The sequence below is a fragment of the Cyclopterus lumpus genome, chromosome 22 (assembly GCF_009769545.1).
Source record: "Cyclopterus lumpus isolate fCycLum1 chromosome 22, fCycLum1.pri, whole genome shotgun sequence".
Lineage (NCBI taxonomy): Eukaryota > Metazoa > Chordata > Actinopteri > Perciformes > Cyclopteridae > Cyclopterus > Cyclopterus lumpus.
The window spans coordinates 2,974,216-3,000,423 of record NC_046987.1 but is presented as its reverse complement, the minus strand read 5'-3'; the positions used below and the strand labels follow the sequence as shown (position 1 = coordinate 3,000,423).

General features: G+C 41.9%; 1 protein-coding gene across 1 annotated transcript; it reads right to left on the bottom strand.

The window, feature by feature from the left end:
- Nucleotides 1–812: 812 nt before the first annotated feature.
- enpep (glutamyl aminopeptidase) lies at nt 813–21,176 on the bottom strand. Its single transcript, XM_034525084.1, has 20 exons — nt 20,401–21,176; nt 18,750–18,891; nt 14,182–14,316; nt 13,929–14,049; nt 13,398–13,552; nt 12,289–12,402; nt 12,058–12,192; nt 11,913–11,978; nt 11,739–11,804; nt 10,809–10,969; nt 9,980–10,062; nt 9,050–9,186; nt 6,743–6,798; nt 6,508–6,658; nt 5,630–5,703; nt 5,400–5,504; nt 4,975–5,148; nt 3,534–3,674; nt 1,680–1,761; nt 813–1,075 (listed from the first exon to the last, which is right to left on the bottom strand). The coding sequence occupies exons 1-20, from the start codon at nt 21,033–21,035 to the stop codon at nt 929–931; spliced, it is 2,880 nt and encodes a 959-aa protein (XP_034380975.1). The 5' UTR covers nt 21,036–21,176; the 3' UTR covers nt 813–928.
- Between the last annotated feature and the right edge of the window lie 5,032 nt (nt 21,177–26,208).

The window sequence follows — 26,208 nt, the reverse complement described above, 5'->3', positions numbered from 1 at the left end:
TGTTATAATATAGAATATGCTGTTGAAATAAGAATATGAATTGAGATGTTTTGGGACATGTTCAAGTCAGTGTTTGTGCAGAAATTTGAAGACCGGTTTGAATTTTTTATACAATTTGTATATACTGTTGGGTAGTTTAATAACTATAACAATTCTATAACAATGAAGATACATTATATAAACAAATCATGTGTTTTGTATATTTATCTGAAAAATTATTAAAGCATTTGGTGGCATAATGGTCGCTGTCATATTATTTAAGTATTATTAATGCGATATCAAGAAGCATATTTAATTTCTGTTTTGAATGCAAAATGTTAATCTCCAATAAAAATATTGACTCTAATAGTGAAGAAAGTGCAAGTATCTCCATTTTTTTCTCTCACAGTAAATGTTACACTACTGCTTTGCTGCTGCTGGGGTCAAAATAACATGAAATAAAGGTCATGGTGCACATAAAGTCATTTTAGTAATTATTTATTCATTCAACTCATCACTACTACACAAATTCTCTATGTGATGAGCACGAGATCTGAAATGAAGCGAGAATGATTGTTAGTCGCCACATGATGGGGGAACAGCGGTGATGTTGGACCGTAAGACAGAGTCAGTTCTCACTCTGCTAAATGGGCCACTACTGGAACGCAGACCTTTGAGGACTATACAGCAATCTGCTAAATGAGAATGATGCTTAGTAGATCACGGGACATGTGAATTTAGCTTACAAGTAACAATGTGATTATTTGATTATCTGCAATGTCGATTCAGATCAGCAGCCGCCTGCTCTGGAACCTTCAAAAAGACCACTAACTCAACCGAGGCTCATCCTGTATAAACTGACTGGGAGAAGGCCTGATGTATCTACAGGGGACTGCGGATGCTCTGGTCTCGTACAGATATGATATTCCTGCAGTATTTCACAGGCTGGTCAGGCAACGTGGTTTTCCAGCCATCCTCCGATCTCCTTCTCATTCTTCCGGATCCACTCGATGTTGTTCCTCACCGTCTCCAGCGCCTGCTGCCGAGGCATCATCCCGGCACCGGCGTTTGGAGTTAGACTGAAAAAATGCTCCATCTGCAAGGGCAGCACAGATAATACCTCATCCTCATGGCGCCTGAATTCATAACTACAATGGTGACCAGTTTTCACAATAAGGAAAAAGTATAGAAATGTCCTTAGAAATCCTCCCAGTGGGTTTCAAACTATCATTTTTCTCTCAAAACACACCTTTTGGCAAAATGTTTAAACTTTGAGGCAGGCAAGCAGCATAGCACAGAAGCAGTGTTTTAAAACATATTTCTACAAAACCATGTTAAGAACATACTAAGCATATACCCGGCAGCAGAGAAGTTAGATTCTGTGAGGGGTTTGGGAAGTTTCTATGGATCTTTTAATTTATTTTTGCCTACAGGCACAACTTTCTCAATTGTAATCCACTGAGAAAGACTTTAGTACAAGCTGACCACAGTCAGTGTGTGCAGTCACCTTTCAGGCCTACTGGGAGTATGTATTACTTTCGTACGTGTTTTTAGTTGAGTATTTCTTTACCAAAGAATCATTAGAACTGTGCATGAAGATAAACTACCCGCTTCAGTAAAAAATAACTACAAAAATAAACAAATAAGCTAAAAAGACACCAGTAATTGAAGAATGATAAAAAAAAAAGGAAATTGCAAACCTTCCATAACTGGAGCTCTGTGTTGTAGGTGGTGGTGAGCCGACTCAGTAGGCGACCAAGGTTCCTGTCATTGATGGTGTACCTGTTGAGAAAGAAAATTACTATGATCAGCAAAGTGTCACAGTCATATCCGTGCCCCCTCTCCAGCCACTTTCCGTATTCCACAGGCCCCTTTACTGCCATCTTCGCTCCATCCACCACATGCCCATCGGACGTCCCTTCTTTCTCCCATCACTTGACAGCCCAACCCATCAACACACCTGTTCCCACATATCATGTAATAATATTCAGTATAATATGATATATAAATACCATCTAATGTAAATATACAATATACACATCACAAATATATTATAATAACATATATATCGTATAATATAATTCACACATATATATATATATATATCAAATCTAATAGAACATGTTTATATATTAAGATGCCCCTATGAACCTTATTAGGGTTAGTGTGCCTGTTTTTATCCACCTCCTCATTGTGTTTCTTCACCTCAATACTGTGTCCGTCTTCCAGTTAGTAGTGACGTTCACTTTGCCCAATATGGCTGCTTGAGGAGTTATCCATGTGTGTCCTGGTGTTCTCATGTTTTATTAATTCTTCCAACAAGTGCTTCATGTCCCTTACTCCCGTAACTGTCCATGCTGGATCTGCCCCCGTTGATTTTACCGGGTCGGGTCTTCTTGGAAGTGAAGTGCTCGCGCTGGCTGTCATGTCGTTAATAAAAAAGAAAAAATAAATTTGCCTGGCGAGATCGCGCAAATTATGGATTGGCTAAATTGTGTATCACTCATTTATATCTTTAATCAGTAATTGGCTAAACTGCTTCTTAGACCCGTCTCTTGTGGGCCAGAACGATTCGGCCCCAGCTGCAGCTGAGACACACAGACAGGCGGAGAAGAGGTGCAGGAAGTGCAGGAAAAGCATATATTTTGCGCAGATATCCTATTTTACAAATATTACTGGGTATATTTTATATCTCCAAAACACAAATATTGACAATTTGTATAATTCATGAATATAATTAATATAATTATATATTTTTTTTGTAGCTCAAGATGGGTGGGGCCAGCCCCCGTGGCCCTCTATTTGCCAGTCAGCACTGATTGTCACCATTCAGTACCTTTAAAACCACTGCCAAAAGGCCTGTGTTAAACACCAGGAGACAGCTTTGTCACTGGCATTCTGGGAATTTTATCAGCTAACCTACAGTCGGCTAGCCTCCAGTCGGTTAACCTGTCCAGTTGGCTAGCCTCCATCCTGCTAGCCTCTAGTCAGCTAACCTCTAGTATGCTAGCCTCTAGTCAGCTAACCTCCAGTCGGCTAGCCTCCAGGCAGTTTATTTCTCCAGTTGGCTAGCCTCCATCCTGCTAGCCTCTAGTCAGTTAACCTCTAGTCTGCTAGCCTCTAGTCAGCTAACCGCCAGTCGGTTAACCTCTCCAGTCGGCTAGCCTCCATCCTGCTAGCCTCTAATCAGCTAACCACCAGCCAGCTAACCTCCAGCCTACTAACCCCCAGCTTGCTAGCAACCAGACAGTTTATTGTGCCCACACCCGGAATAGGTGCCCCCCCACACCCCGACCACACCTGCAGAATGATTAGCGAAGCACTCCTATCCACCCGTTAAGGTTGACTACATGTTTGAGTCACTGCTCTACAGTCTACCCTATTGGTAAAACAGGTCAACGATGGATTTGGGATAGGCCCATTTTGACGATTCTCCTTTCCCAGTTTTCCACATCAGCAAAATAGGCAAAAAGAATCATACAGACGTGTTTTCCCCACACGGCTTGCACATTCCAAGCATCAGCAGCGTCATTTCTAGTCTTTTTTGCACTGACCTGTTGATCAGGTAGTCCCAGTTGAGTGTGGTCCAGTCCCAGGCCATGTTCTGCCCCAGTGGGTTGTTGGAAACGTATCCCACCACAGTGAACAGATCCTGACTCCTCACCACACTCTCATCTTTAGAGGCCTCCAGGAGCCTGATGGACAAAACAAAGGTTATTCTCTTCACACCTAATAATTATTTGTATTCTGATCTTGTGTGTAAAATCCAGACATGTTATCAGACTAAATGAAAAAATGGGGCGACAACACAGAGAAATGTCCCAATAGAATGTTAGAAACTAAAAGTCCAGATACAGATACAGAGTTGAAACATTACAGTTCCCAAAGTCAGTAATGAACCGTCATGGTCTAAATTATATATCTTAATTCATGAGATTACAGTTTTGTCTCACTCTATGAGAGTGAGTTGATTTTCTCATCTAACTGCGGGGGAGGGGGCAAAGTATAAAACTCCCTATGAGCGTAAAGTCCAAAAGTGTCTGCTGAGCAGTTTGAAACAGTCCATGCAGAGGAAGCTAGAGTCTTTCCACCACAACAGCACCAAGTCCAAAGCATGGTTTGAACTTTAAAAGAAAACCATGGTTTATTACAACATAGGTTTTACTTTCATAGGGGTGGCCACCCGTACATTGTGCTCACCAATGTCAGACTATCCACACTATATGCTGTCTGATTTTTGTAACAGTTTTTGTGTGAAAAGAACTTGTGTTCCACATCGTGTTTCCATGTCGTTTTAGAAACTGGTGCCAGGTGATAACGATCTCTTAAAGGCTGGTTCAAGATTTCACACAGATTTGTGTTTGGAGTGTATTTACTGACAAAAGACACACTTAGTGGCAGTGAACCAAAACAAATGCTCCATTTCTACCATGGCTCTGTAACCCAGGTAACATATCAAACCAAATATGGGATCTCCATAGACTGTATATAAGAAGTGGATGTAGTTGTCGTGACGTCACCCATTGGTTTGTGGACTGGGGTTTTGAAGCCTCAAGTTCAGCATTTTGGCCGGCGACATGTTGGATTGTGGCCAGCGCTATCTTTGTTTAATTTGCAACTAGTGAACAAAAGTGACTTGTACTGCGTATGCGTGACACCGTGGTAGAGATATTCGGCTATGGTAATGATCTGTCAATTACAGGGTAGCCCCGCCCTAAAGCATACTCTGCTTTATGGTCTGTTTGACTCTAAATGGAACATCATTTACTAAATGAACATCATGCTGTATTGAAGAAGACTTGAAACTAGAGATTGAGACCATAAACTCATGTTTACAATGTTTACTGAGGGAATAAATCAAGAGAGTCATTTATATAGACTTCTATACAACCAGAGGAGACAAATGCGCATTGGCTTCACTTTTTCAGTTGCCACCTTATCTTATCACAGCCAAAGTGAGGAAATGAGTGTTCTCAGGTTATCAGTTGTAATCACCTGTAGAGGAGTTCCACATTCTCCACGGAAGCCAGTCCATACAGCAGCTTGTCCTTCTCTTGAGCCAATGAAGTGTCTTTATACCTCTGGAACATTATGTCCCACTTTGCTTCTGTGCCCGAATTCTTCATGCCATATCGATAGACCAGCAGCCTCAGGTTCACTGCCACGCTGCTGCAGGTCGAAAGGCCAAGAAATGTTAATGTCAGGTTCTAAAACAAATGTGTTAAAAAGATGTTTGTGGTGTTGCTTTTCTCGTTCTCATAGAAAACTGGTGAAATGTTTACAGCGTGGCCATGGCAACCCTGCTTAAATGTTCTCCATATTTGAAACGTTATTGGTAAATGTCAGGTGTGGGTGAAAATGACAAAATGACATAATATATATACTATGACACACGATATTTTGAAAAGACACTGGAGTACCTGATATATCCAAAGATCCACTGGTCGAAAATGCGAGAGGCTTCGTTCAGAGCTTCCTGATCTCCCATCTGGCAACCGATGCTGAGCACCGTCTCTCTCAGTAGCCTGCCACACACAGCCAGCAGAACACATGACACGCATGTCACATTGGTGGATAAATGAATGCATGGGTTAGCACAAAAGATCAAGGACTCGTGTTGGGAAGAGCAACGGGATGGTGACTGCTGTACCTCTCCGTCTGTGTTCCGTTATCAGTCCATCCAAGATGTGTTGTGATTGCTTTAACGTGGTCACGAAACAATTTCTAGAGAAAAGAAACAACCACATGCTTCTGAATCAAGGAGAGATACAACAGGCAGAAACTGTTTTCATGCACTCGTCAATTTTGAGAACATGTCTTTGCTCAGATCAGAGGAAAACAGCCAAAACATACATTTAGGGGTTATTTTACCACTTGGTGTCTGTAGATTTCTGCCAAATTCACCAAAAGTTACTATTAGATATTTAAAACTGACATTTCAGGTTTAAATGTAATATAAAAATAATGTCTTAATGTAAAGAATTAACTGTGGAAGTTTCATGGTGATATCTATTAGTCCATTTTGTATTACCCTGTATAGCATCTTCAAAATGTATGTCATTTCACATATCAATCTTAAAAGGCCGTTTTCTCAAAATGAGGTTTTTTTTCAGACTCTGAGCCAGAAATCTTCACTTCAGTAAAATATGAATATGAATAAAATAATAATTGTAATAATATTGACGGAGCCAGGTGAGGAAAAAGATATATTCTGAGAAACATTGAATATCATCAGAGATATAGGTGTTACATTTTCAAGGAAAAAACATATTTACAAAACTCAGTTTTGTCATGGAACCACATCACTTCAGTCTGCAAGGTCAGATCCACCTCGTCACACCACAGACCCAGTCGTTAAACACAAGACAGTAACAACAAAATTTCAGATTTTTTTAAAAAGAAGAAATTTACCGAATATTAAACCCCCTCTTCTGTGTCTATTTTGCGGAGGTGGCTTGTTGCCTTTTTTTTTTAATCACAGATGAACTTCAAGGTTAATGAGGTTTTAAGTTGAAAGGATTAGCTAACCTGAAACAATGGGTAGATCGCATCGTTGTCTGACAGCATGTCCTGGACATATGCGATAGAGGAGGCCACACGGTTCCAGACGATGTAGTCCGTCTCATTAGTCAGGTACTTGGTCAAATTGAAGGCATTACCGTAATCTATAACATCTGCCCTGAACAGTGGAATGAAAAAGTCGTTGGAATCTCTGCGTATGATGCCATGAATTTTCATAGGTGGGCTTGGGCAGAAATCTTACCTTGCAAGAGCAAAAACATCATCAATGTAGCTTGTGCGATCAGATGCATCAAAGGCCTGTTGAGGGCAGAGTCAAATAGAAGGTTACCATAACAACAGCACCAGGGAGTTTGGTGTCTATGAGGAGAGGTCATTGTGCCATTAGAGGCTCTGGTTCTCTGTGTTCTTACTCTACCACTTCAAAGGTCAAAAGCATAATGTAGGAAGTTCAGCTGAAAATGTTTAGATAAGTTGTACACGTGATATTAGCTGAATGTAGATTAATGCTGCGACAGAGACTTCAAGACAAGAATAAAACATGAACATGTTTCATATTATGCTAATAAATAATTTGTATTATTTTGTTCTTGTTGTTCTTGTTTTGAGAACAAGCATGTTATGACAAGTTTGGGTAAATTATATTACATTTAGACATTTTTCGTCTCGTAAAACTATGGCTTCATTCTCATGATATTTTACCTTTAAAAGGGAAAAGAGTAGAAGTAATAAGAATGAATGTATTACCCAGACTTTTGTATTTGTTTCAAGCATTACCAATAGAGATACCTCAAACACAATTAATAGCATGGGACAGGATGATATCCAGATTCATTTGGGGGGGGAAGAGGCCAAGAGTGAGATTCAGAACTCTCCAGCTAAAGAGGGAGAAGGGGGGCCTGAGCCTGCCGAACCTGAAAGAATACTTCCACGCGGCCCAGCTGAGATATGTGCATAGTTGGTGTAAACTGGACTATGAAGCAAAATGGAAAGAAATGGAAAAATCATTTGGAATGTGTCCGATACAGAGTATAATAGGAGATAAGGAAACATTTAAGAAGGTTAGAAATCAAATGGATTCGATCACAAAATTTACCTTGGAATTATGGTTCAAATTCCTTAGACATAATAAGGCGGAGAAGAACGCAAATTTATTGAAATGGGTGGCTTTTGATAGCAGTTTTAAATCAACTGGGCGCGGTGGGGGATTTGGACGGTGGGCGGAGAAGGGCATTACGACATGGTGCACACTGGTGGAAAAAGGGAGGATAAGGAGTTTTCAAGACTTGAAAACAAAATATGACCTGGATTGGCGGGAATTTTACAAATATTTACAGGTACGGGATTATTATGGGAAACGGATTGAACAGGAGCTCTCTCTAGACGTGAACAAGGTGGTACAAGTAATGATTGATGCATATAAAGGGAACCGGGTTAGGACTATAACTACACTATATAAGGCATTGATGAATGACAAGAACGCAACAGGGTATATAAAAGAAAAATGAGAAATATCTGAGGATGAATGGGATAACATGTGGGAAAAACATAAGACAACAACCTGTTTTCCTGGAAAAATCTAATACGGTTCTTTATCACACCTAAAATATCAAATAATTATTCTGAAACAAGAAAGTCATGTTGGAGAAATTGTGGGTCATCTGAAGCCAACCATGAACATATATTCTGGAATTGTCACAAAGTAATAGGGTTTTGGGGAATGGTCCATAGGATAACACAAGATATTCTGGGATACAAATTTAAAATGAATCATAAACTGATGTATCTGTGTATGCACACAGAGAATGATGTACATGATGGGGACTTGTATCTATTCAAGATACTCATGGTTGCAGGTAAAAAGGCCATTACAAGAAAATGGGGGACGGATGATATACCCACTCAGTACCATTGGGTGGACACAGTGGGGGAAATAAACATTATGGAAAGACTGAGACACAGGCTACGGCTGACAGGATCACGGATGGACAGTAAATGGAGGAAGTGGACTCTATGGCAGTTGACACAGACTTGATATGACAGCAGGTTTTTAATTTTAATTTCTGGCTGTCGATGTTGTTGATGACTTGTATTGGTGTATTTATTGTTGAATAAAAAGAAAATGGTAAAAAAAAAAAAAGGGAAAAGAGTAGAAGGAGCAGCGGGCCCCTCGGTGGCTTCTACTATGATCTGTCATAGTATTCAATAGAGCAAGTGCACACCTGACATGTCATCATTTTGGTGTCAATGCTCCCAATCACACCTAAGTTAACTTACAGGTTTTTACATCAAGTCACACAGAAACACAGACACACCAACCGGTCCATGCTACGGTAGACCAGTAACTCATAACCTTACTGATGACGGGTTAACGGCTGAGTGGCCGTTTCCCTTTGAAAAACCCGGGGAAGGAACGCAGATGGAGTCGGCCTTTAAGCAGGTGGCACAGCAGAAGACGAGGGCGAGCAACGTTAACAGCAGTCGAACTGTGGAAATGTGCTGGGTATGTGTGCATGTGCGGCGTGCTCGTGGCTCTCTGAGGACGGCTCACCAAGTGCTGGTCCTGAAGCTGTTGACTGATAGCGTTCCACATGAGGCCGTCGTGGTTCACTCTGTAGAACCCAATGTGATCGTTGTTGACCTTCAGCAGGCCGTCCACTGAGGGCGAGTAGTTACTGAGGACATGCTCTGAAAGTCATCATGAGCACATTTCAATCAGGAGAGACAAGTGGGTGAATAGTAGTCAACGTTTATGTACTGCCAGATGATGTGACCATGGGTTACGCTGAACCATTTGGCACTTGAACTCGGCGGGGAGATTTGAGATCGTGCTGTATTTGCCCTGAGCGGCAGCAATAAATGAATCCCCCCGAGGAGTCCAGACACCGGTGGTGGTGGCTGGAGATACGATGGGCTGCCGAATTTGAAGAGGTGGATGGAGCTGGGGAGGCAGAGGGTCGCATGGAAACGCAGCGGGCGCTAGAATCATGAATACGGCATATTTAGGAGAGACGGCGGCAGCTGATAGGCTAGCTCAGAGGGCGTGGCTCTGTGCTATTGGCTCGCGCCCGGCTGTTGATCAGCTGGTAGTGACGTGGCTCCTCTGATGGTGACAGTCGGTATGGAATGAGAGCTGCAGGTGAGGGGGCCATACAGGTGGGCCTAGGAGCCTGGTGTGAGGGGGTGGTCTTCCTGTCTGAACTTATGCTAGAGCTTCATTAGTGTGTGAAGGAAAAATGGCCGCACTGGTCAATTACTGCTGTAAAATACAAACTCTCTGAGTTTATTCATTCAGAAAAAGATTCAATATTTTTGGTTAATAATTGTGATTTTATTTATCTCATCCTCATAGAGAGAACATAGATTACATTTGAATTCAGTCATTGGCTGACTTAAAGTCAGAGTACTGATTAAATAGTTAGTTTTTATCATTTTGAATGCTGTGAAGATGATTACACAATACTCAAGCTGAGCATAATACCTGTGCTGCTCTTGTCAAACATCACCAACATGTTGTTGCCACTCTTCACAGAGTGCCATTTGACTGGAATGGTCCACTTGTACCTGGAACAAAAACACTTTCATTGTTATTAATGCACAAAACTGGCTTCCCACAAGTCGGTTTAAACAGAAGTTTTGCAGGGAAGTCTCCTTGATACGTTCTTTGCAATGGCAGCAGTACACATCAAGATGGCCGCCGTTCTGACCGTCCTGCTATGTTGACTTGAACCTGAGCAGGTAGTGTACAGAGGCTCTATTGGAGCTCTTCACTGAAAACAGCTGCCTGCCAGAACAGTAAAGTTGAGGGTCGTAAAAATCTGAAATGTGAAGTGAAAGATGCTAAAAAAGCTCCGTAGAGCAGAGAGGAACGACACTTTAGGGGACAATTCTTTGTGTAATGTAACTTTGAAGAAAACATTTTTACAGAGACCAGATTGTATCCTTTTGTGCATCAAAATTCCAACATGACCAGATGTTGACTGTGGGAACTCTCTTACAACTTAACCATCATATTACAGAAACTAAATCAGATGGTTCTCAAACAGTATTCAGGTTTTAAGTTATCCTGAATAAACAATCCAAGACATGCCAAATTAAATGTAAAGGTCTGAATAACTTTGTGTTGCATCCAAGTGGCTGTCAAACATGAAAGATTGGAAATTGGAATTAACCAACATAGTCTTTTTGATATTTTTGTACTGTTTGATGCAGTTTTGATGCCTAAATAGGACAATGCTATCCTGATCCAAATTTTGACAGGTCCGAGGGTTTTAGGAGCAAAAGGTTTTTATCTTCGTTGTATCACTGACCCAAGAGGTGAAGCAGGCTGGCTGGCATTAGCATTAGGATCCAGGAGGAATCGACTTTGGCTCAGTTTGGTGATCGTCTCCGTGACAGACAGGTCCAGCACAGGATAGCCCATCTGTTTGGTCCATGTATCCATGACGTCTGCGACCGGCAACCCACTCACCTGGTCACAGAGAGGAGGAACCGGCTACTGCTCAGAGAGACTCACAGACAAAACAGCGTTCCACCATTTTGGGGGAAAATGCTTCTGTTTTCTTTCTGAGACTGAGATGCTGGCAGTTAATATGGGACATTTAGTCAGGATGTGGTTAGCCTAGCTTAGCATGAAGACTGGACCAAGGGGGAAACAGCTAGCCGGACACGGTCCATAAAAAAAGAAATTGGATTAAAAATAAACACACTTTATGACATTTGGTTTAATTTAAAGCTACAGTCGCTGTCTTTAATAATGGTCATATTTGGTCAAATGACACAATAGCCTGACAGCAGAACATAAGTCAGATCATCTGTGAAACAATCTGGTTCATCTGGCTCCTTTTGGAGCTTCTCGTGGCATTTGGAATAGTCCACCACGCCAGACCAAAAACATCCAATCAGAGCTTAGGACTCTCTAATGCACCTGTCAATCACAGATCATGATCGGACAAAATGATGTTACTGCGTTGTCTATTTCTCGCCTCAAACGTTTTCAGAAACCTATTTTAGTGTTTAGCTGTAAAAACAGAAAGTTTGTGACAGTCGAGCCAACACCAAGCCCCGCCCACTGAGCGCAGGTAGCAGCAGGAGCTCAGGTGCAGCAGGTCCATGCTTTCACTTCACTTTCATCCAGACAGACGATAAGCATCCCTTCCCAACATATTGAACGCTTTCTTTGATAACTGAGGTATTAATCTGGCCATGGAAGATTTAAAACCGACAAAGTTCAAACATACATTGGCGAGAGATGCCCAGAAGTTGGCCGTTTTGGCGTTCCTGAAGTAGTAGTCTTTCAAATATTTCTGGTGAAAGAAGATAAAAAGGCTTTCATCAATCATCTGAAGGAAACTTTTATGAACATGAATCAAAAGAGCTACATCCATTTGTTAAATATCTGCCGTGAAGCTTACTCGACAGCCGTCTCTGAACACGTCTTTGCCCATCCAGTCCTCCAACATCCTAAGAATGGACGCTCCCTGGAGGAAGTTGGATCATTTTCATTACAAGGAGTGTTTGGCTGCATTATAACACTTTCTCTGCATCCAGTAGTCGTACCTTGCTGTATGAGATGGCGTCGAACACGGAAGTGATCTCTGCTGGGGTCGCCACGTTCACGATGATCGGGTGAGAGGAGAGGAGGGCGTCGTCCACCATGACGGGAAGCACGTCGCTGATGAGCATGATGTCTCGCTGTACGCCAGAGGAGGGACACATGGGAGAGTCCTCAGGACGGACCGGTCAACTGACAGTGGGATGAATTGTGTTGCCTTTAGAAGGAGAACTCACCATGCCCCAGTCGGGTTCAGCTTTCTCCACACCGATGTACTCAAAGAAACTCGCAAAGCCCTCATTAAGCCAGAGGTCATCCCACCAGTCCATGGTCACGATGTTCCCAAACCACTGGGGAATAAAAGATAATGGACGTGAGGTTTCAAGGGTCCAAACAAAGGAAACTATATGGAATTTGCAGGGAAAAAACCTGCTCGGGGTTTACAAGATGTAAAAATGAATCGTCGGCTACTTTTGATTCTGAAGACAGAGAGAATCAGGCCTTTGTTTTAGACGGGCCTTCATTTCTAATGCACTGGATATCATATTTTATTAGGCTCCCTGTTTTATGATCTGCAAACCCAACACTTCCTGCATGTTCATGTCGTCTGGATAAATTCAATATTTGGGATATATTCACAGCGAGGCTTATACTGCAGGCCGGACACAGACAGGCCGTGGATCCAAAATCCGTCACCTTCCCCGCGAGTTTGTGAGAAGGGTTGGATGTGTTTATTTGTGCTTTAGAACTTTAACTGTGAAACAATCAGAAAGTAACATTTTATTTTTCTGATTCATAGCTTTGTCCGCTCCCACTCTTCATTCACTCGCTGATCTCTCACTCTTTCTCTCTGCCTTGCTCTTTGAGCTGGACAGTGGGGCCGATTTGTAATACTGTGTTTCTGAAGAGATACCAACAAAAAGTGACTTTCTATACTGTTCAGGTTTACGGGTAATATAAAAGCTTGCCAACCTGAAGACACAAATGAAATGCATGCTGATCCCTCATTCCTGTGACGTTGAAGATCATAAAACTTTATTAACTGCCCCATGGCCTCGGATCTTCCCTCACAGCAAAACAGCTAATATCTCGGAAAGACGTGTGCATCATAAACAGATTGAACAATAGCACATAAAGGATTTTAAACATTTACAGTTCTGACCTCTGACCCGTTTTCTTTTTCTTTTTTCAATGAACAGATCTTTCCATCCAAGATTTAAAAAAAACATCATACCTTTGCCAAAGGAAAAGTGTGGTGAGACAAACATTACGACTATACTAAAACTGCCGCATGAATAAAAGACACAACTAAAATAAGCAGAGTAATAAAAGTAGACCGTGATACCTGGTGAACCAGCTCGTGGGCGATGACGCTGGCCACTCGCTGCTTGTTGTAGGATGACGACTGGTTTCTATCGTACAGCAGGTTGACCTCCCGGTAGGTAATGAGGCCCCAGTTTTCCATGGCACCAGTACCAAAGTCAGGGATGGCTATCTTATCTGGATCAAAACAGCACAGAGAGTCCCCTGAAGTCACCGCTTATCGAAGGGTTTTATTGCATTACTGCCTCACCAAACTACTTTCAGTTCATTCAAGACTCTGTGCTTTTTCTAGAGACTCTGCAATTGAACCTTTAATGTTGTGTGTCACCGGTGCATTTGACTCTACTACGTGTTTTAAGGCGCGACAGATCAGTCAGTTTTGTCCAGGGATAAACGTGTCTGTTCTGGGGGGGGGGGGGCAAATTGTGACCCAACAATAAAATAAAGTGTGTCTCACTGTGGGGAAAAGCAGAGAAAAGCGGTTACATGCTGTTACAAGTGCTGTGAATCTGACGTGCTTCAACCCACTACATGTTGTTTAGTCTGAACATACCCAGTTTTGAGATGGAGTATGTCATGTTGAAATATTCCTCAAAGTAGTCAAAGATGACTTTGGTTGTGTCGGCTGCATACGTTGCCGTTCCTAACTGACTTGGCTGGGCGTAGATTCTCAACTATAGAGGCAGAAGAAGAGAAACATGAGTACGTATGTGCATTCATTGACTGACAGCATGAATCTAATAGTATACGTTACTTTCACTACTTGTCGTGATGAGATGGATTGTGGCACATAATGGTAAACTCACAGGAATTCCTCGGGCGGAGATTCTTTCCACATGGCCGAACTGGTGCACAGCGAAACATACCAAATAGGTACTCATTGGAACGGACCTCTGGAAGGTGGTCTTCAGTTTTTTGCCAGCCACTTGTTGAGGTTCTCCCTGGGGAGGCAGAGGGAAAGGCTGCCAGGTTAATGTGGGTGTCACACAGACTGTGGAGCTGAGTGGATCCCCTGTCCCCCCAAAACAGATTGATTCGTCTGCTTTTAGTATTCAAAGTGTTCTCTTCCCCTTTTGTTTTGGTTTATTTTCCCTCCACCGTGGGGATGCTTGAGTGATTATGCTCCTTCCACCCACAGCAACCGCGGTGCAGTCCAACAGGTTTGTTGATCCATTTATTGCCAAAGTAACTCTTTACGTACAAGAAATTTATAGCTCTAAGTGTTAGTAGTTATTAGTGATGCTGTGGATTTTAAAGGATTTATGTTAAGTTTCGAGGATGAACCACGCGGTTTCCCATCAGAATGAAAATCTTACACAAACCCTCGATGAAGCTCAGTCAAAATGATTTGAACTTTATGGAAAAAATCTGTGATATATGACACAACATGAAGGAACAGAAACTGGAGGTTTATAATAAGCAAAAGATTGAGTTCCTGGCGAGACATTAAGCATATCAATATATAATAATATATATTATATAACTGAATGGACACAGAAGGATCCACACATGTATTTTGCTATATAGATAAATTACTCGTAAAACATATTCCTAAATGCACATATAACCAATATATTTCTGACGGGCACGCAGGTATTTCTATTTTAACTAAATTAAATTGAAATCCACATATAAAAGTATCTAAAAACGATTTCAAATTTCAATCAAAAACATATGCAGGTTTTGCCCCCGTAAAGGTTGACTCTTATGGAACACTCAGGTGGGGAAAGGGGGGGAAAGCAAATGGTTGGAAGGTAGTCAGACAGCCAACATTAGCTCTGGTGGTTCAAACATTTGACTAGTGTTGGAACAACAACTAGTGGGCAGATAAGTCTGAATAAAAATAAAACTCATCTGGAAAAGCTTGACCTGGCATGCAACGAGATGCTCTGTGTGTAAATGTGTTTAAAAACTCCTCCACAACCAGGAGATTTTGTTTTCGTTTCAGATGCGAGGACACAGGATGTCTGTCATATGCTGCACGGATCGCAAAGCCCCCCACCCGAGGCAAATTAGAGGCGACTGACCAAGGTGATCTCACAGAAATAAGTGTAATGACTTTTTAACGACGCATCACATGTCGGCACAATTTAACATGTAGTGAGCTGGTAGTGAGAATGTGTTGGGACCTGCCCAAAATGTCTAACCGTTAATGTAATTCCATTTAATTTATCAGAACTTTTTTTCCCTTCTCGATGTAGTTCGCACTACAAGAGTTTTAGAGTTGTACAATTAATAGCTGCATCCAGAGTATTTTTCCTCGGCATAACGAACGCACATCAAACCCACGGGACTGCACCGCCCCGGACCAACAACACTGTTCCACTGAAACGGGTTCTTTACTTTTTAGTTATTGGCTTTCACTTGTAATTTATATTGGTTCACACAAACACTCTCCATCCATCTGATACTGGCCCGGCCCGTCTGTCAAATTTTAAAAGTCATTGTGGCCCCGGAGCCAAAAGGTTTGCCCACCCCTGTCCAGCTAACACAGCGTACTTATTAGAAGGTGCAATGATAATTATGTAAATCCTTTATTTTTATTGTTGGTGTTAATGGTTTCTCTAACAGTTACAGTAACTAGCTAACGGTGCAGTAACATGGGAGCCAAGAAGGGACCTCGTCAGGAAAGTCAAAATTAGGAACGAGTTTATCCGTCCTGGACAACCAGACCTGACAATGTATGAGAGAATGACCTCCATCCTTCCCTGAGCTGACTAAAGTGTCCACATGGTAATGTGCCTTACTGGAAGCACATATCTGTGTGAGAAACCTCTCTCCACTATGAACTTTAATAAATGCAAGTACAGGTCCAGGCTTCGTGATGCCCATCTTGAAGCTGTCCTCTGGGTTTCTACGGCGACCTCAATCAGGGCCAATGAGGCTCAGCTGTGTGAGCAGAAGCTGCCAGGTGGCAAGAAATAGAACAAAGTACAAATGTAGTCAGGATTGCATTTGTTGGTTCGGTGCAATGTTTCAATAAGTAATGTCAAATAATTTATATTTGCACTGTTAAAAACTACTATAAATATGTATAGAAACTGCTCGTTGCATTTGTTAAGTATGATGAAAATGACTTGAAGGTTGAAGTGGCCCTCCTGTGAGGCGACAGCACCACGGTGGCCCCGAGCCACATTGAGTTTCTGTCACACCTGTATGTCAAGTTGGGTTTTTGTCCTGTCTCCATGTTTGATTTGTGACTTCCTGTTTTATTTTGGAAATGAACTCTCCTTTGGTTTCAGGTTCCGTGCCCTTCCTCTTGTGTCACCAGTCTGATTGTCTTCCCTGATTCCTGATTGTGTCCACCTGTTTCCCCTCTTCCCTCATGTGTCCTTATAGTCTGTGTCTCCCCTTGTCCTGTGCCAGTGTGTCTGATCCTTGGTCCTGCACACACGCCTTGTCATAGTCAAGTCCAGGAACCTAGTGTTAGATAATTAATTTGTTCCCGTTCATCCCTCTTCGGAGGAGCTAGTCATTTCCAGGTTTTTTTCCCTGTGATTTTTTGTTAAGAAATAAATCTACTGTTAGTTAAACCTCCACTCTGCGTCCGAGTCCTCCTCCACAGTTCCCGCCGCGTGACAGTTTCAGGTCCATCAATCATGGCGGCTTCTCCAAGCTGTTTTAACTGTATCTGGCAAATCACACGTTGGCTGGTATACTACAGCTGTATGAGCTAAAAATAAAACATGTTTTGCTGTGAATTAATTGCAATAAATGTATGATAAAAATGCCAAAATAACTACGCTCTACAATTGTGTTTTTTCTTTTGAATGCCTAATTTGAATCTAGGCTCTTGCCCATCCAGACGAGAGGTCATTGTCAAATAATCTCTTTACGCATTTTTGTAACTCTTTAGACATGATTGTTGAATGTTCAATATGACGAGGGACATGGATTTGTTGTTTAAATGTCAGACATTGTAAAATAATTAATAAACCGTTTTTTTCTGTATACATTTATCCTGTATATTTAGGTTTTTGAAATAAAAAATATGAAGTCCTTGTCAATATGTTTCAGGGTGTTAGAGCGCGCATTTTATTTTCCAATTATTTGCTCTGGTCATCTATGCACGGGAATGCACTCAACATAGTAGATCACTTTCGAGTGAGCATCTTCTGGCTGTCTGGCTGTCATGGGATGCAGCCTAGGTCTGGTCTGTTTAACAAAGTAATGTTTAACCCCCCCAAAATGTTCTTCAGCCCCCCAAATAATTTGGCTTTATTGGCTTTAAAAGTTTCATTAAATTAAACTATTTTTTCTGACATGGACTCTAACATGCTACATATGTGCGTGCGTTCTGGTTTGTATGTTTTCTCCCCCTTCAAATTACAATCCAATAGCCCATCATCATACTTAACGATATAATCCCCGAGCAACTAGGACCTTGGGGAGGCTGCTGCGCTGATTCTCTCTGCCAAGTAACGCCTCTCGTCAATGACATCCAGGATTACAGCCAATGAGGTTACCTCAAAGTAAATGATGCACGGAGTGAACTTGTAAATCCAAGTAATTACAGAATGTGACTGTTGTTAACAACTGTTACCTGCTTACATTCAGGTTTACCTTGTAAGTCCAGGTAGTTACAGAATGTGGCTATCGGTAGTTAACGAGTGTTACCTGCTTACATTCAGGTTTACCTGTAAATCCAGGTAGTTACAGAATGTGTCTGTTGGTAGTTAACAACTGTTAGCTGCTTACATTCAGGTTTACCTGTAAGTCCAGGTAGTTACAGAATGTGTCTGTTGGTAGTTAACAACTGTTACCTGCTTACATTCAGGTTTACTTGAGGCAAATGAAAGGGAAGTTAGAAACTGTCTCCAGTGAGCGAGTGTGAACGAGCGAATTTGAAAAAAAAAGAAATAACTATCGACATCTCTCTATTCTTTGCAGTAATATATATTATTATATATTTTTTCCATTGAATTGTATATTTGACACTATATTTGCATTAATATAGATTGGTATATTGTACACTATATTTGCATTAATATAGATTATTATTATATATTTTTTCCATTGAATGGTATATTTGACACTGAACTAGTTCATCTTTATCTCAGTGATAGTGTCCAAATGAGCATAAAATATCACTATGACCCTGGAATTCTGTCTCTTGTGTTATCATATACTGAATGTAAGCAAAATCACACTCTTTCTGATTAAACCAATCTATGAACTGTCGGAAACAATGGATATCAGGGGCCCCAAGAAATATTTGCGGCGCGCTGTGCGAGCACACATTCACAAGGGTGACACTCCCCTTGGGGCTTAGCCCCCCCTTTCTTTGAATCCTACAAACGCCCCTGATGTGTAGCATCTTGAAATGAAACAGCATTGAAGATGTTCATGTTTGCGTGGTTGACTTGAGTCCTACCTCGGGCGGCATGTTGGACAGAGCACTGTAGTTCTCGTCATGAGTGATGGAGATGCTGTAGGTGGCCTTCTTGTTGGGTTCATCGAAGCAGGGAAACGACTTACGAGCATCCGTTGGCTCGTGATCGGTCGCAGCGATCTTCCTGGTGATAAACGAAGGACAGATTATTGCAAATGCGTTTGGTACTCCTCGTTTTTAAAAAAATATTTAAACCCCCAATGTAAAATACTTTCAGATGCAAGCTTTTCTTTTCTGATTGAGATCCCCTCTGGTATTTTGTATCAGTTACTTTCCCTTGATCACAGTCTTATTTATCCCTGAGGAACTTCTGTGACTTTTGAATATATATATATATATATATATATATATATATATATATATATATATATATATATATATATATATATATATATTGTTTTTTTTGTTTTTTGTTTTGTTATAAGGTAATAAACACTGAGGACACAACCTAAAATATAAAGTGATACTCCAAAATCTGTCTTTTGAGTACTTGTTTATCCCTTGAAGGTTAGAATGTATGTACCTTGAGTTTTCATGGTGGCAAAAGAGTATCAAAAGGTCCGGAGAATCTTTTCAATCTACCTCTGCAGCGAGATCCACATCTCTGCCGTCCATCCACATGGATATGAGGTTGTGTATTTATCCAAACAAACAATAGCTAGAACACATTGAGCGTGCAGGACTGAAGTGGATTATGTTTCTGGAAGGGTTTGAAAAGGTCGAGGGACGGATCATTTGTCTCTACAGTGTAAACATGTGTCAGCATTGGAATCCACTGTAACATACGTAATTCGCAGCTGGGCTCAGAGCTGCAGATCGAAACTTTTTACAGCTGAAGAGTTTCAACCAACATGTAATTAAGTTATTATTAACTCCCGAAACAACTGAGCCAAGATTTCACTAAACGGGGGTTGTTATTTGGTCAAAGTTCCATAGTTTGACAAAACAATCCCAACTCAGATTTACAGCCTTTCTTGGCGCTTTCCATCATGTCTTCTTCAGGAGAGGTTTGTTCCTCCTTTAAATAGACCAGCAGCTGTTAGGACTTCATCCAGAGCACCTCCATGACCATCCGCTGATGAATGCCATGGGATACAGTTAGAGATCCAGAAAAGTCTGATTGTTTATACAAAAGGCCAGTGAGATGAGATTATTTTGTCAAAATATTATCTTTCAAGCTTGGCTTAAAACGTGTTGTCTTTTTGTTTGATATGTTATGCGTTGTTGTGCGTGAGAGCTTTTTCCAAAAGTAACACGTGTATCAGGTTGAATTCGGAGAAGAAATTAGAGTGGGTAAATATATTGACTTGTTCACTTACTATTCTTTTCCAAAACTTTACTCACATGAAGATATATATTCATATTTGTTTGTTTTATTAATATTTTAAGGTATGTGAGTAATTTGGTTGCAGTTAGCCTTTGTAATGTTTAATTATGTTGACATTACCATGCTGCTTAATAAATAATTAAAATGTATACTATCTGCTTACTACTACATGTGTTATAAAATGTGATCTATTTATTTGTTCCATATACTGCTTATAAATACTAAACATAGTCAAAACAAGTGTTACCCTAATATCCTTTAACAACTGAAGCTGCGTTGATTTCCGTATGTTGTTTATGGACTTACTTGGTCAACCCGTCCTCGGTGTAGACGACTCTGTAGAACCCCACAACGGAGCCGTTGAGCCAGCCTTGGAAGTCCAGGCTGAGTACGTACACCTCGTCCGGGCCGGTGGCGGGCAGCTCCTCTGTGGCCTCCACCACCACGTACTGCTGGGGAACGTATTCGAAGCAGCCCTTCACTGCCACCTGCCTCGGTTCGGCCCGGCTGCTCAGCATCCTCAGCCTGGGCTGGGCGCTGACAAACGTCTCCCTGATGTGGAGCCACAGGTGGCGCGTGGGCTTCAGGACCTTCACATGGACGTCCACGGTGCCCGCGTAGGTGTCCTCCACCAGGTCCGGCTCCAGGTGCAGGTCGTAGTGGACCGGGTTCACGTAGCCGGGCAGACGGAAATTCACCCAGTCGCCGCTAGAGTCAGCGGAAGGCGCACAGGGCCCTCTGGTAGGTAGGGGGGGCTGGGTAGGAACTGCTGTGGGGGCTGGTGTGGAGGTACTGGTAGATGTGTTGCCTGACCGGGAGAGGCCCACCCCGAGGCCCACCGCCAACGAGCACACCACCACCGTCACACACATGATGACAACATGCTTACTGCGGATGCAGTAACGCTTCTGTTGCTTCTCCATGTCCAGGCTGTCGACCATGGTGACTTCCAAACTTCTCTGGACTAAAAAACACCACTTTCTCCAGGTTCCTAAGCTGACCTGAAATCAGAACTGCATGCTTTGAGCTCTCGCAGTATTTATATTAGCCGCGTGAGCTGATCCAAAGCTTGCCTCCTTGGGGCTGAGGGGTGGAGGGAAGAAAGGAAGAGAGGAAATCTGTCACGAGAATCTAACATGCTGAGCTCGAGATTTCTACTGTCCTCAGTGGTGCCGAGACGCCTCCTTCTGTTAAACATCTACAATCTGCCTGTAAATCAGGAGCTAAAGTTCAACTTTGCTTGTGTGATGTACTTCAGAAATGTTACATGTTGCTCTCTCGCTCTGTGTGTGTGTGTGTGTGTGTATGTGTGTGTGTGTGTTGGTTGGGTGGGTGTGTATGCATGCAAATAGAACAGGAAGTCAGTGGCTGCAACCAACATTTGAATGTGTGTTTGCTGTAAATCCCTGACAGAGTGAAGTTGTTTGTAGAGTGATCAGTCCTGCTGACAGTGGGGAGGATGAGAGGCGGGGGTCTATTGTTTGGAAAAGACCGCACTTCCTATTGCGTTTGCTCTTTGGTCAACATAGTAGTGATTGTGAACAGAGAAGCAAAATAATGTTGGTTGCACCAAACGCAGTCGTCCATCTCTTCCACGGACCACGTCCATCTCTTCCACAGACCACGTCCATCTCTTCCACAGACCACGTCCACCTCTTCCACAGACCACGTCCATCTCTTCCACAGACCACGTCCATCTCTTCCACGGACCACGTCCATCTCTTCCACGGACCACGTCCATCTCTTCCACGGACCACGTCCATCTCTTCCACGGACCACGTCCATCTCTTCCACGGACCACGTCCATCTCTTCCACGGACCACGTCCCTCTCTTCCACGGACCACGTCCATCTCTTCCACGGACCACGTCCACCTCTTCCACAGACCACGTCCATCTCTTCCACGGACCACGTCCACCTCTTCCACAGACCACGTCCATCTCTTCCACGGACCACGTCCACCTCTTCCACAGACCACGTCCATCTCTTCCACAGACCACGTCCATCTCTTCCACGAGCCACGTCCACCTCTTCCACAGACCACGTCCATCTCTTCCACAGACCACGTCCATCTCTTCCACGAGCCACGTCCACCTCTTCCACAGACCACGTCCATCTCTTCCATCTCTTCCACAGACCACGTCCATCACAGACCACGTCCATCTCTTCCACAGACCACGTCCATCTCTTCCATTGAAGAGTCCTTTCATGGGTCTGAAGCTTCGTCTCTTTCCGTTCTGTACAATCCACCCGTTTTTACTAGACTTTGTCCCCTGTTTCGTATCGGTCATCAATGGGCTGTTTATGACGGGTTCTTTGGATCCATTTCAAACTCAGCCTTTGTAAATGCTCTCCTTGCAGCATGTCATGTTTTGATATTAGTACCTTCCAGAGCTGGCGGCTTATTAGTGAGAACTGAAGGCAGATTTGGGTTTTGTCCAAATACCAGCTGGGAGGGACTGTAGCCATGCACGTTGTGCTGAGAGTTCTTTGCCATCAGGGCCCAGTCTAGGGCCATCCTACATCACATCCATTGTCCCTCTTCATTTATATCAGGATTTCAGTGAGGGTTTGATGTGGTCATTATTTTCCAAAAGCCCATTGCTCCATTACTTCAATGTTGAAGCTTTCAGCCATATCCTTCATATATTCGTTGATGAATTCACCTCGATTGTCTCCGACCAGTCTGCTTGGAGGACCATGAACACTAATCCAGCAATGTATGAAGTGCTTCACAATCCCCCTGGGTTTCTTGGTGGTGACGATGCTCCCTGCACTGAAGCACGCAAAGTGTTTAATTGTCGGTTGCATCTCTCTCTCGCCCTTGTTTCCTGTCCCATCTCTACTTCCTATAATAAGGCACAGAGTGTAAATCTTGATTCATGACACCCAACACCGCTGAGAGGACTTTCTTAGCGTAGCAGACCACAGTGTTCGGCTTTAATTAGAATATTTGCATTTTATAACGACAATGGATCACACTTCTTATATGTGAAAGTGGGCGCTGAGAATCATCATCCAACTCTGCAGCATTTTATTATCTTTCAGCTCATTGTTTTGGGTTCCAGACCCACACTTTGTAGCATGGTATTGAGCTTCTCAACTGACTCATCCCAAAAAGAAATCCACTCAATACCTAACTATTCCTTTAAATTGACAGAATAACCCCCTACTGTAGACCAGTGGTCCCCAACCTTTTTTTAACCACGGACCGGTTTCGTGTCAGACAATATTTTCACGGACCGGCCTTCACAGTGTGGGCAATTAATATGACGTAATAAATATGACTTAATAAAATTATATGACCGGTATAAAAATACAACTCACCATGACGCCGAATTAGTGGGAGCTTGTTTATCTGCAACGAGCCGGTGCCATCTCGGGGTGATGGGAGACAACGACACCCAAAGTGTGTTTGTTATGTCCAGTCTGCCCCGTAACTTAGTTTTCGTCGCTGTCATTGCACAAAGAAGCTCTCCAAAGATGTTGTTTTTTGGGGAGGGTTTGCTATAGCTCGCTAGCTTCTCTCAAGAGGTTACTTATACGTAATACGTGACCTCTTGAGATGTGTGACGTATTTCGGAACCTCGGGAGAGGCTCAGATGGACAGGCGGATGTATCCGGTCCTTTTTCAAAATAAAACATTAGGACTTTGATAAAAACTTCTTCTTTTTTTCATTCACTCGCTCTGTGCGACTCGGTACCAACCGACCCGGGAATTGGGCACCGCTGCTGTAGACAACCCCGGTTAAGCTGCCAGTCAATCTTCTGCTCGGCTCCCTCTGCTTTGTTCATAAACAATACTATTCTTCTTAATATGCAACTATTCTGACCCTGAGCTTCTTCCTTATGTTGTATCTTTATGGCTTTTTTACAAGATTCACAGAGATAAGATACTACATCATTGACCTTCACAAGTCGACATCTGCATGAGATAAAATTAATTGACTTTGACTTTCGATACTACATGCCTACATTTAGGAGAAAAGTGGGGCACTAAATTCAAAATAGAGCACTTTACTGTGATCTTTTCAACAGTCTTATTGAATGTGTAATGTTTCTCTGACAGTGACGACCTGGCCAGCAGAGTCACTGATGGAGGCAGAAGAGAAACCTTTTTATGGTGGAAGTTTGTCCTGCGCACATCGGTTTCATTGTCTCATTTTAAATTTTAATAAGAGTATTCTATATCCTCTGTCAGAATGCAGGTGGAGCAGGACAACAAAGAGATGGAGTTTAGCAACCATCCTCAACATAATTAAGAATCTTTTGCAATTTTGTACATGGCACATGTACATTTTTCACATTTATTCTCACTACTTGTACTATCAAGAACTCAAAGGGAATGGTGTCAAATTCTGGGAAATACTCAGATTTGCACATCTTTTAGAAGATTGATGCCACTCTGTGTGTTAAGTAACTTTCCTTTTAGTAAATTGTACTTAAATAGCTTTAATAATAATAATAATAATCCATTTAATTTATATAGCGCTTTTTAAGATACTCAAAGACACTTTACATTATACACCGTAGACACAGCTATGGGGAGCAACGCATTAATGCCTCCTGTTTACTACTTGATTTGATTTTAAAAGATTAAACATTATCTTTTACTCTGTTATATTTGGATACCTCACTATTTCTATCTGTTTATTATTTTATGCATTCATGATGACACAGCAGGAGAGCATGAGCGGTACAGCTGCGGTTTTCTGCAACGTGTGAGAGGCCCCAGCGTTATTATTATTAACAGCTGATATTTAAAATAATTATTAACAGCACACTGCAGCCATTAGAAATAATGCAGGTTCAAGGCTCTTCTGCATTGGCTCCCCTGTACCCAGAGATTGGGTTCTTGGATTCTTAGTTCATTGGTAGTCTAAGTCAGCCACACAGTGTTATTTCCCCTTCATGTTATTAACCATGTGGTGCTCTGTGTAAACCCACTGGAACATAAATGGGATATGCCCACACACACCTGTTTGAGCTTTCAGATTTGGATGGTGGTGAATCCTTAGAAAAGGGATTGAAGTGGAAAGCCTGGAATGTAAATATCAGTACCATTAAGGGCACACAAACACTCCCAGCGTAAATTAAAGTAATATATTTGCAAACTAACAATACTAATATCATCATATAGAAAATATAAATGATACAGATGAAATACAATGCACAATATACTGAAGAATGACCAAACAAAAGCCAACTTAACAAAGTCAACCCACTCCCCTCCCTCTTCCTTGACGACTTGGTTCACCCTAACAAGGTCATAGCGTCAGTCTGCAGCTGCATTCTCAGGCGTGTGCTCCATGAAAACACGTCCAGAAGTAGACCTCAAGGAGAGAGTGTTTGTAAGAGTTCCTTAAAATAACTTCCTTCCATGTGCATATGTGTGTCTTTCTTCCTCTTAGGGAGGCTGGAGGTGTTCAGCTCCCGCACAGTGATATTCAAAGTGGTTAATTTATGGGTGAATGTAGAGCAAGTCTGTATGTATTGTAGGCCATAAGCATTACATGAAAAATACACTTTTGTATTCAATATTTATTTATTGGTTATGTTTATTTATAAATTGACTCTGCATATATATTTGTCACATGCTATACATAGGAATGAACAGTATACTTGCCAATAAGTCCAGGGACATACTGTATCTGCTGGTGCCACCTACTGGTCATGTTCCATTCAGATGTGAACTCATGAACTGTAGAAGGAAATGGCAAAACCTTCTGGCTCGAGAAGTGGGTGTAATGGTGGGAAGCAGTAACAGGCAGGCACGTGCACAGACATTTTGGGGGGCAGGTGCTCAAACCAAAAAAAAGGGCACCCATCGCCAACATTATTTATGAAATTAAAAGTAATAATAATAAATTAAATTAAATAAAAAACACAGTAGGATATTTTCAACTTATGTATTTATTTTTGTTAACAAACTAACTCAAATTATCAAATTGAATAAATAAATGAATAACAGGCAAAAACAGACAAAACAAGGCCATATTGTATAACCAAATGCAATCAAAGAATATTATAATTTAAAACTTATCAAGCTAGCATAGTTTAGCTGCTATTTTCTAACTGTGAATTCTCGTGACATTTATAAAATTCAACATACTTT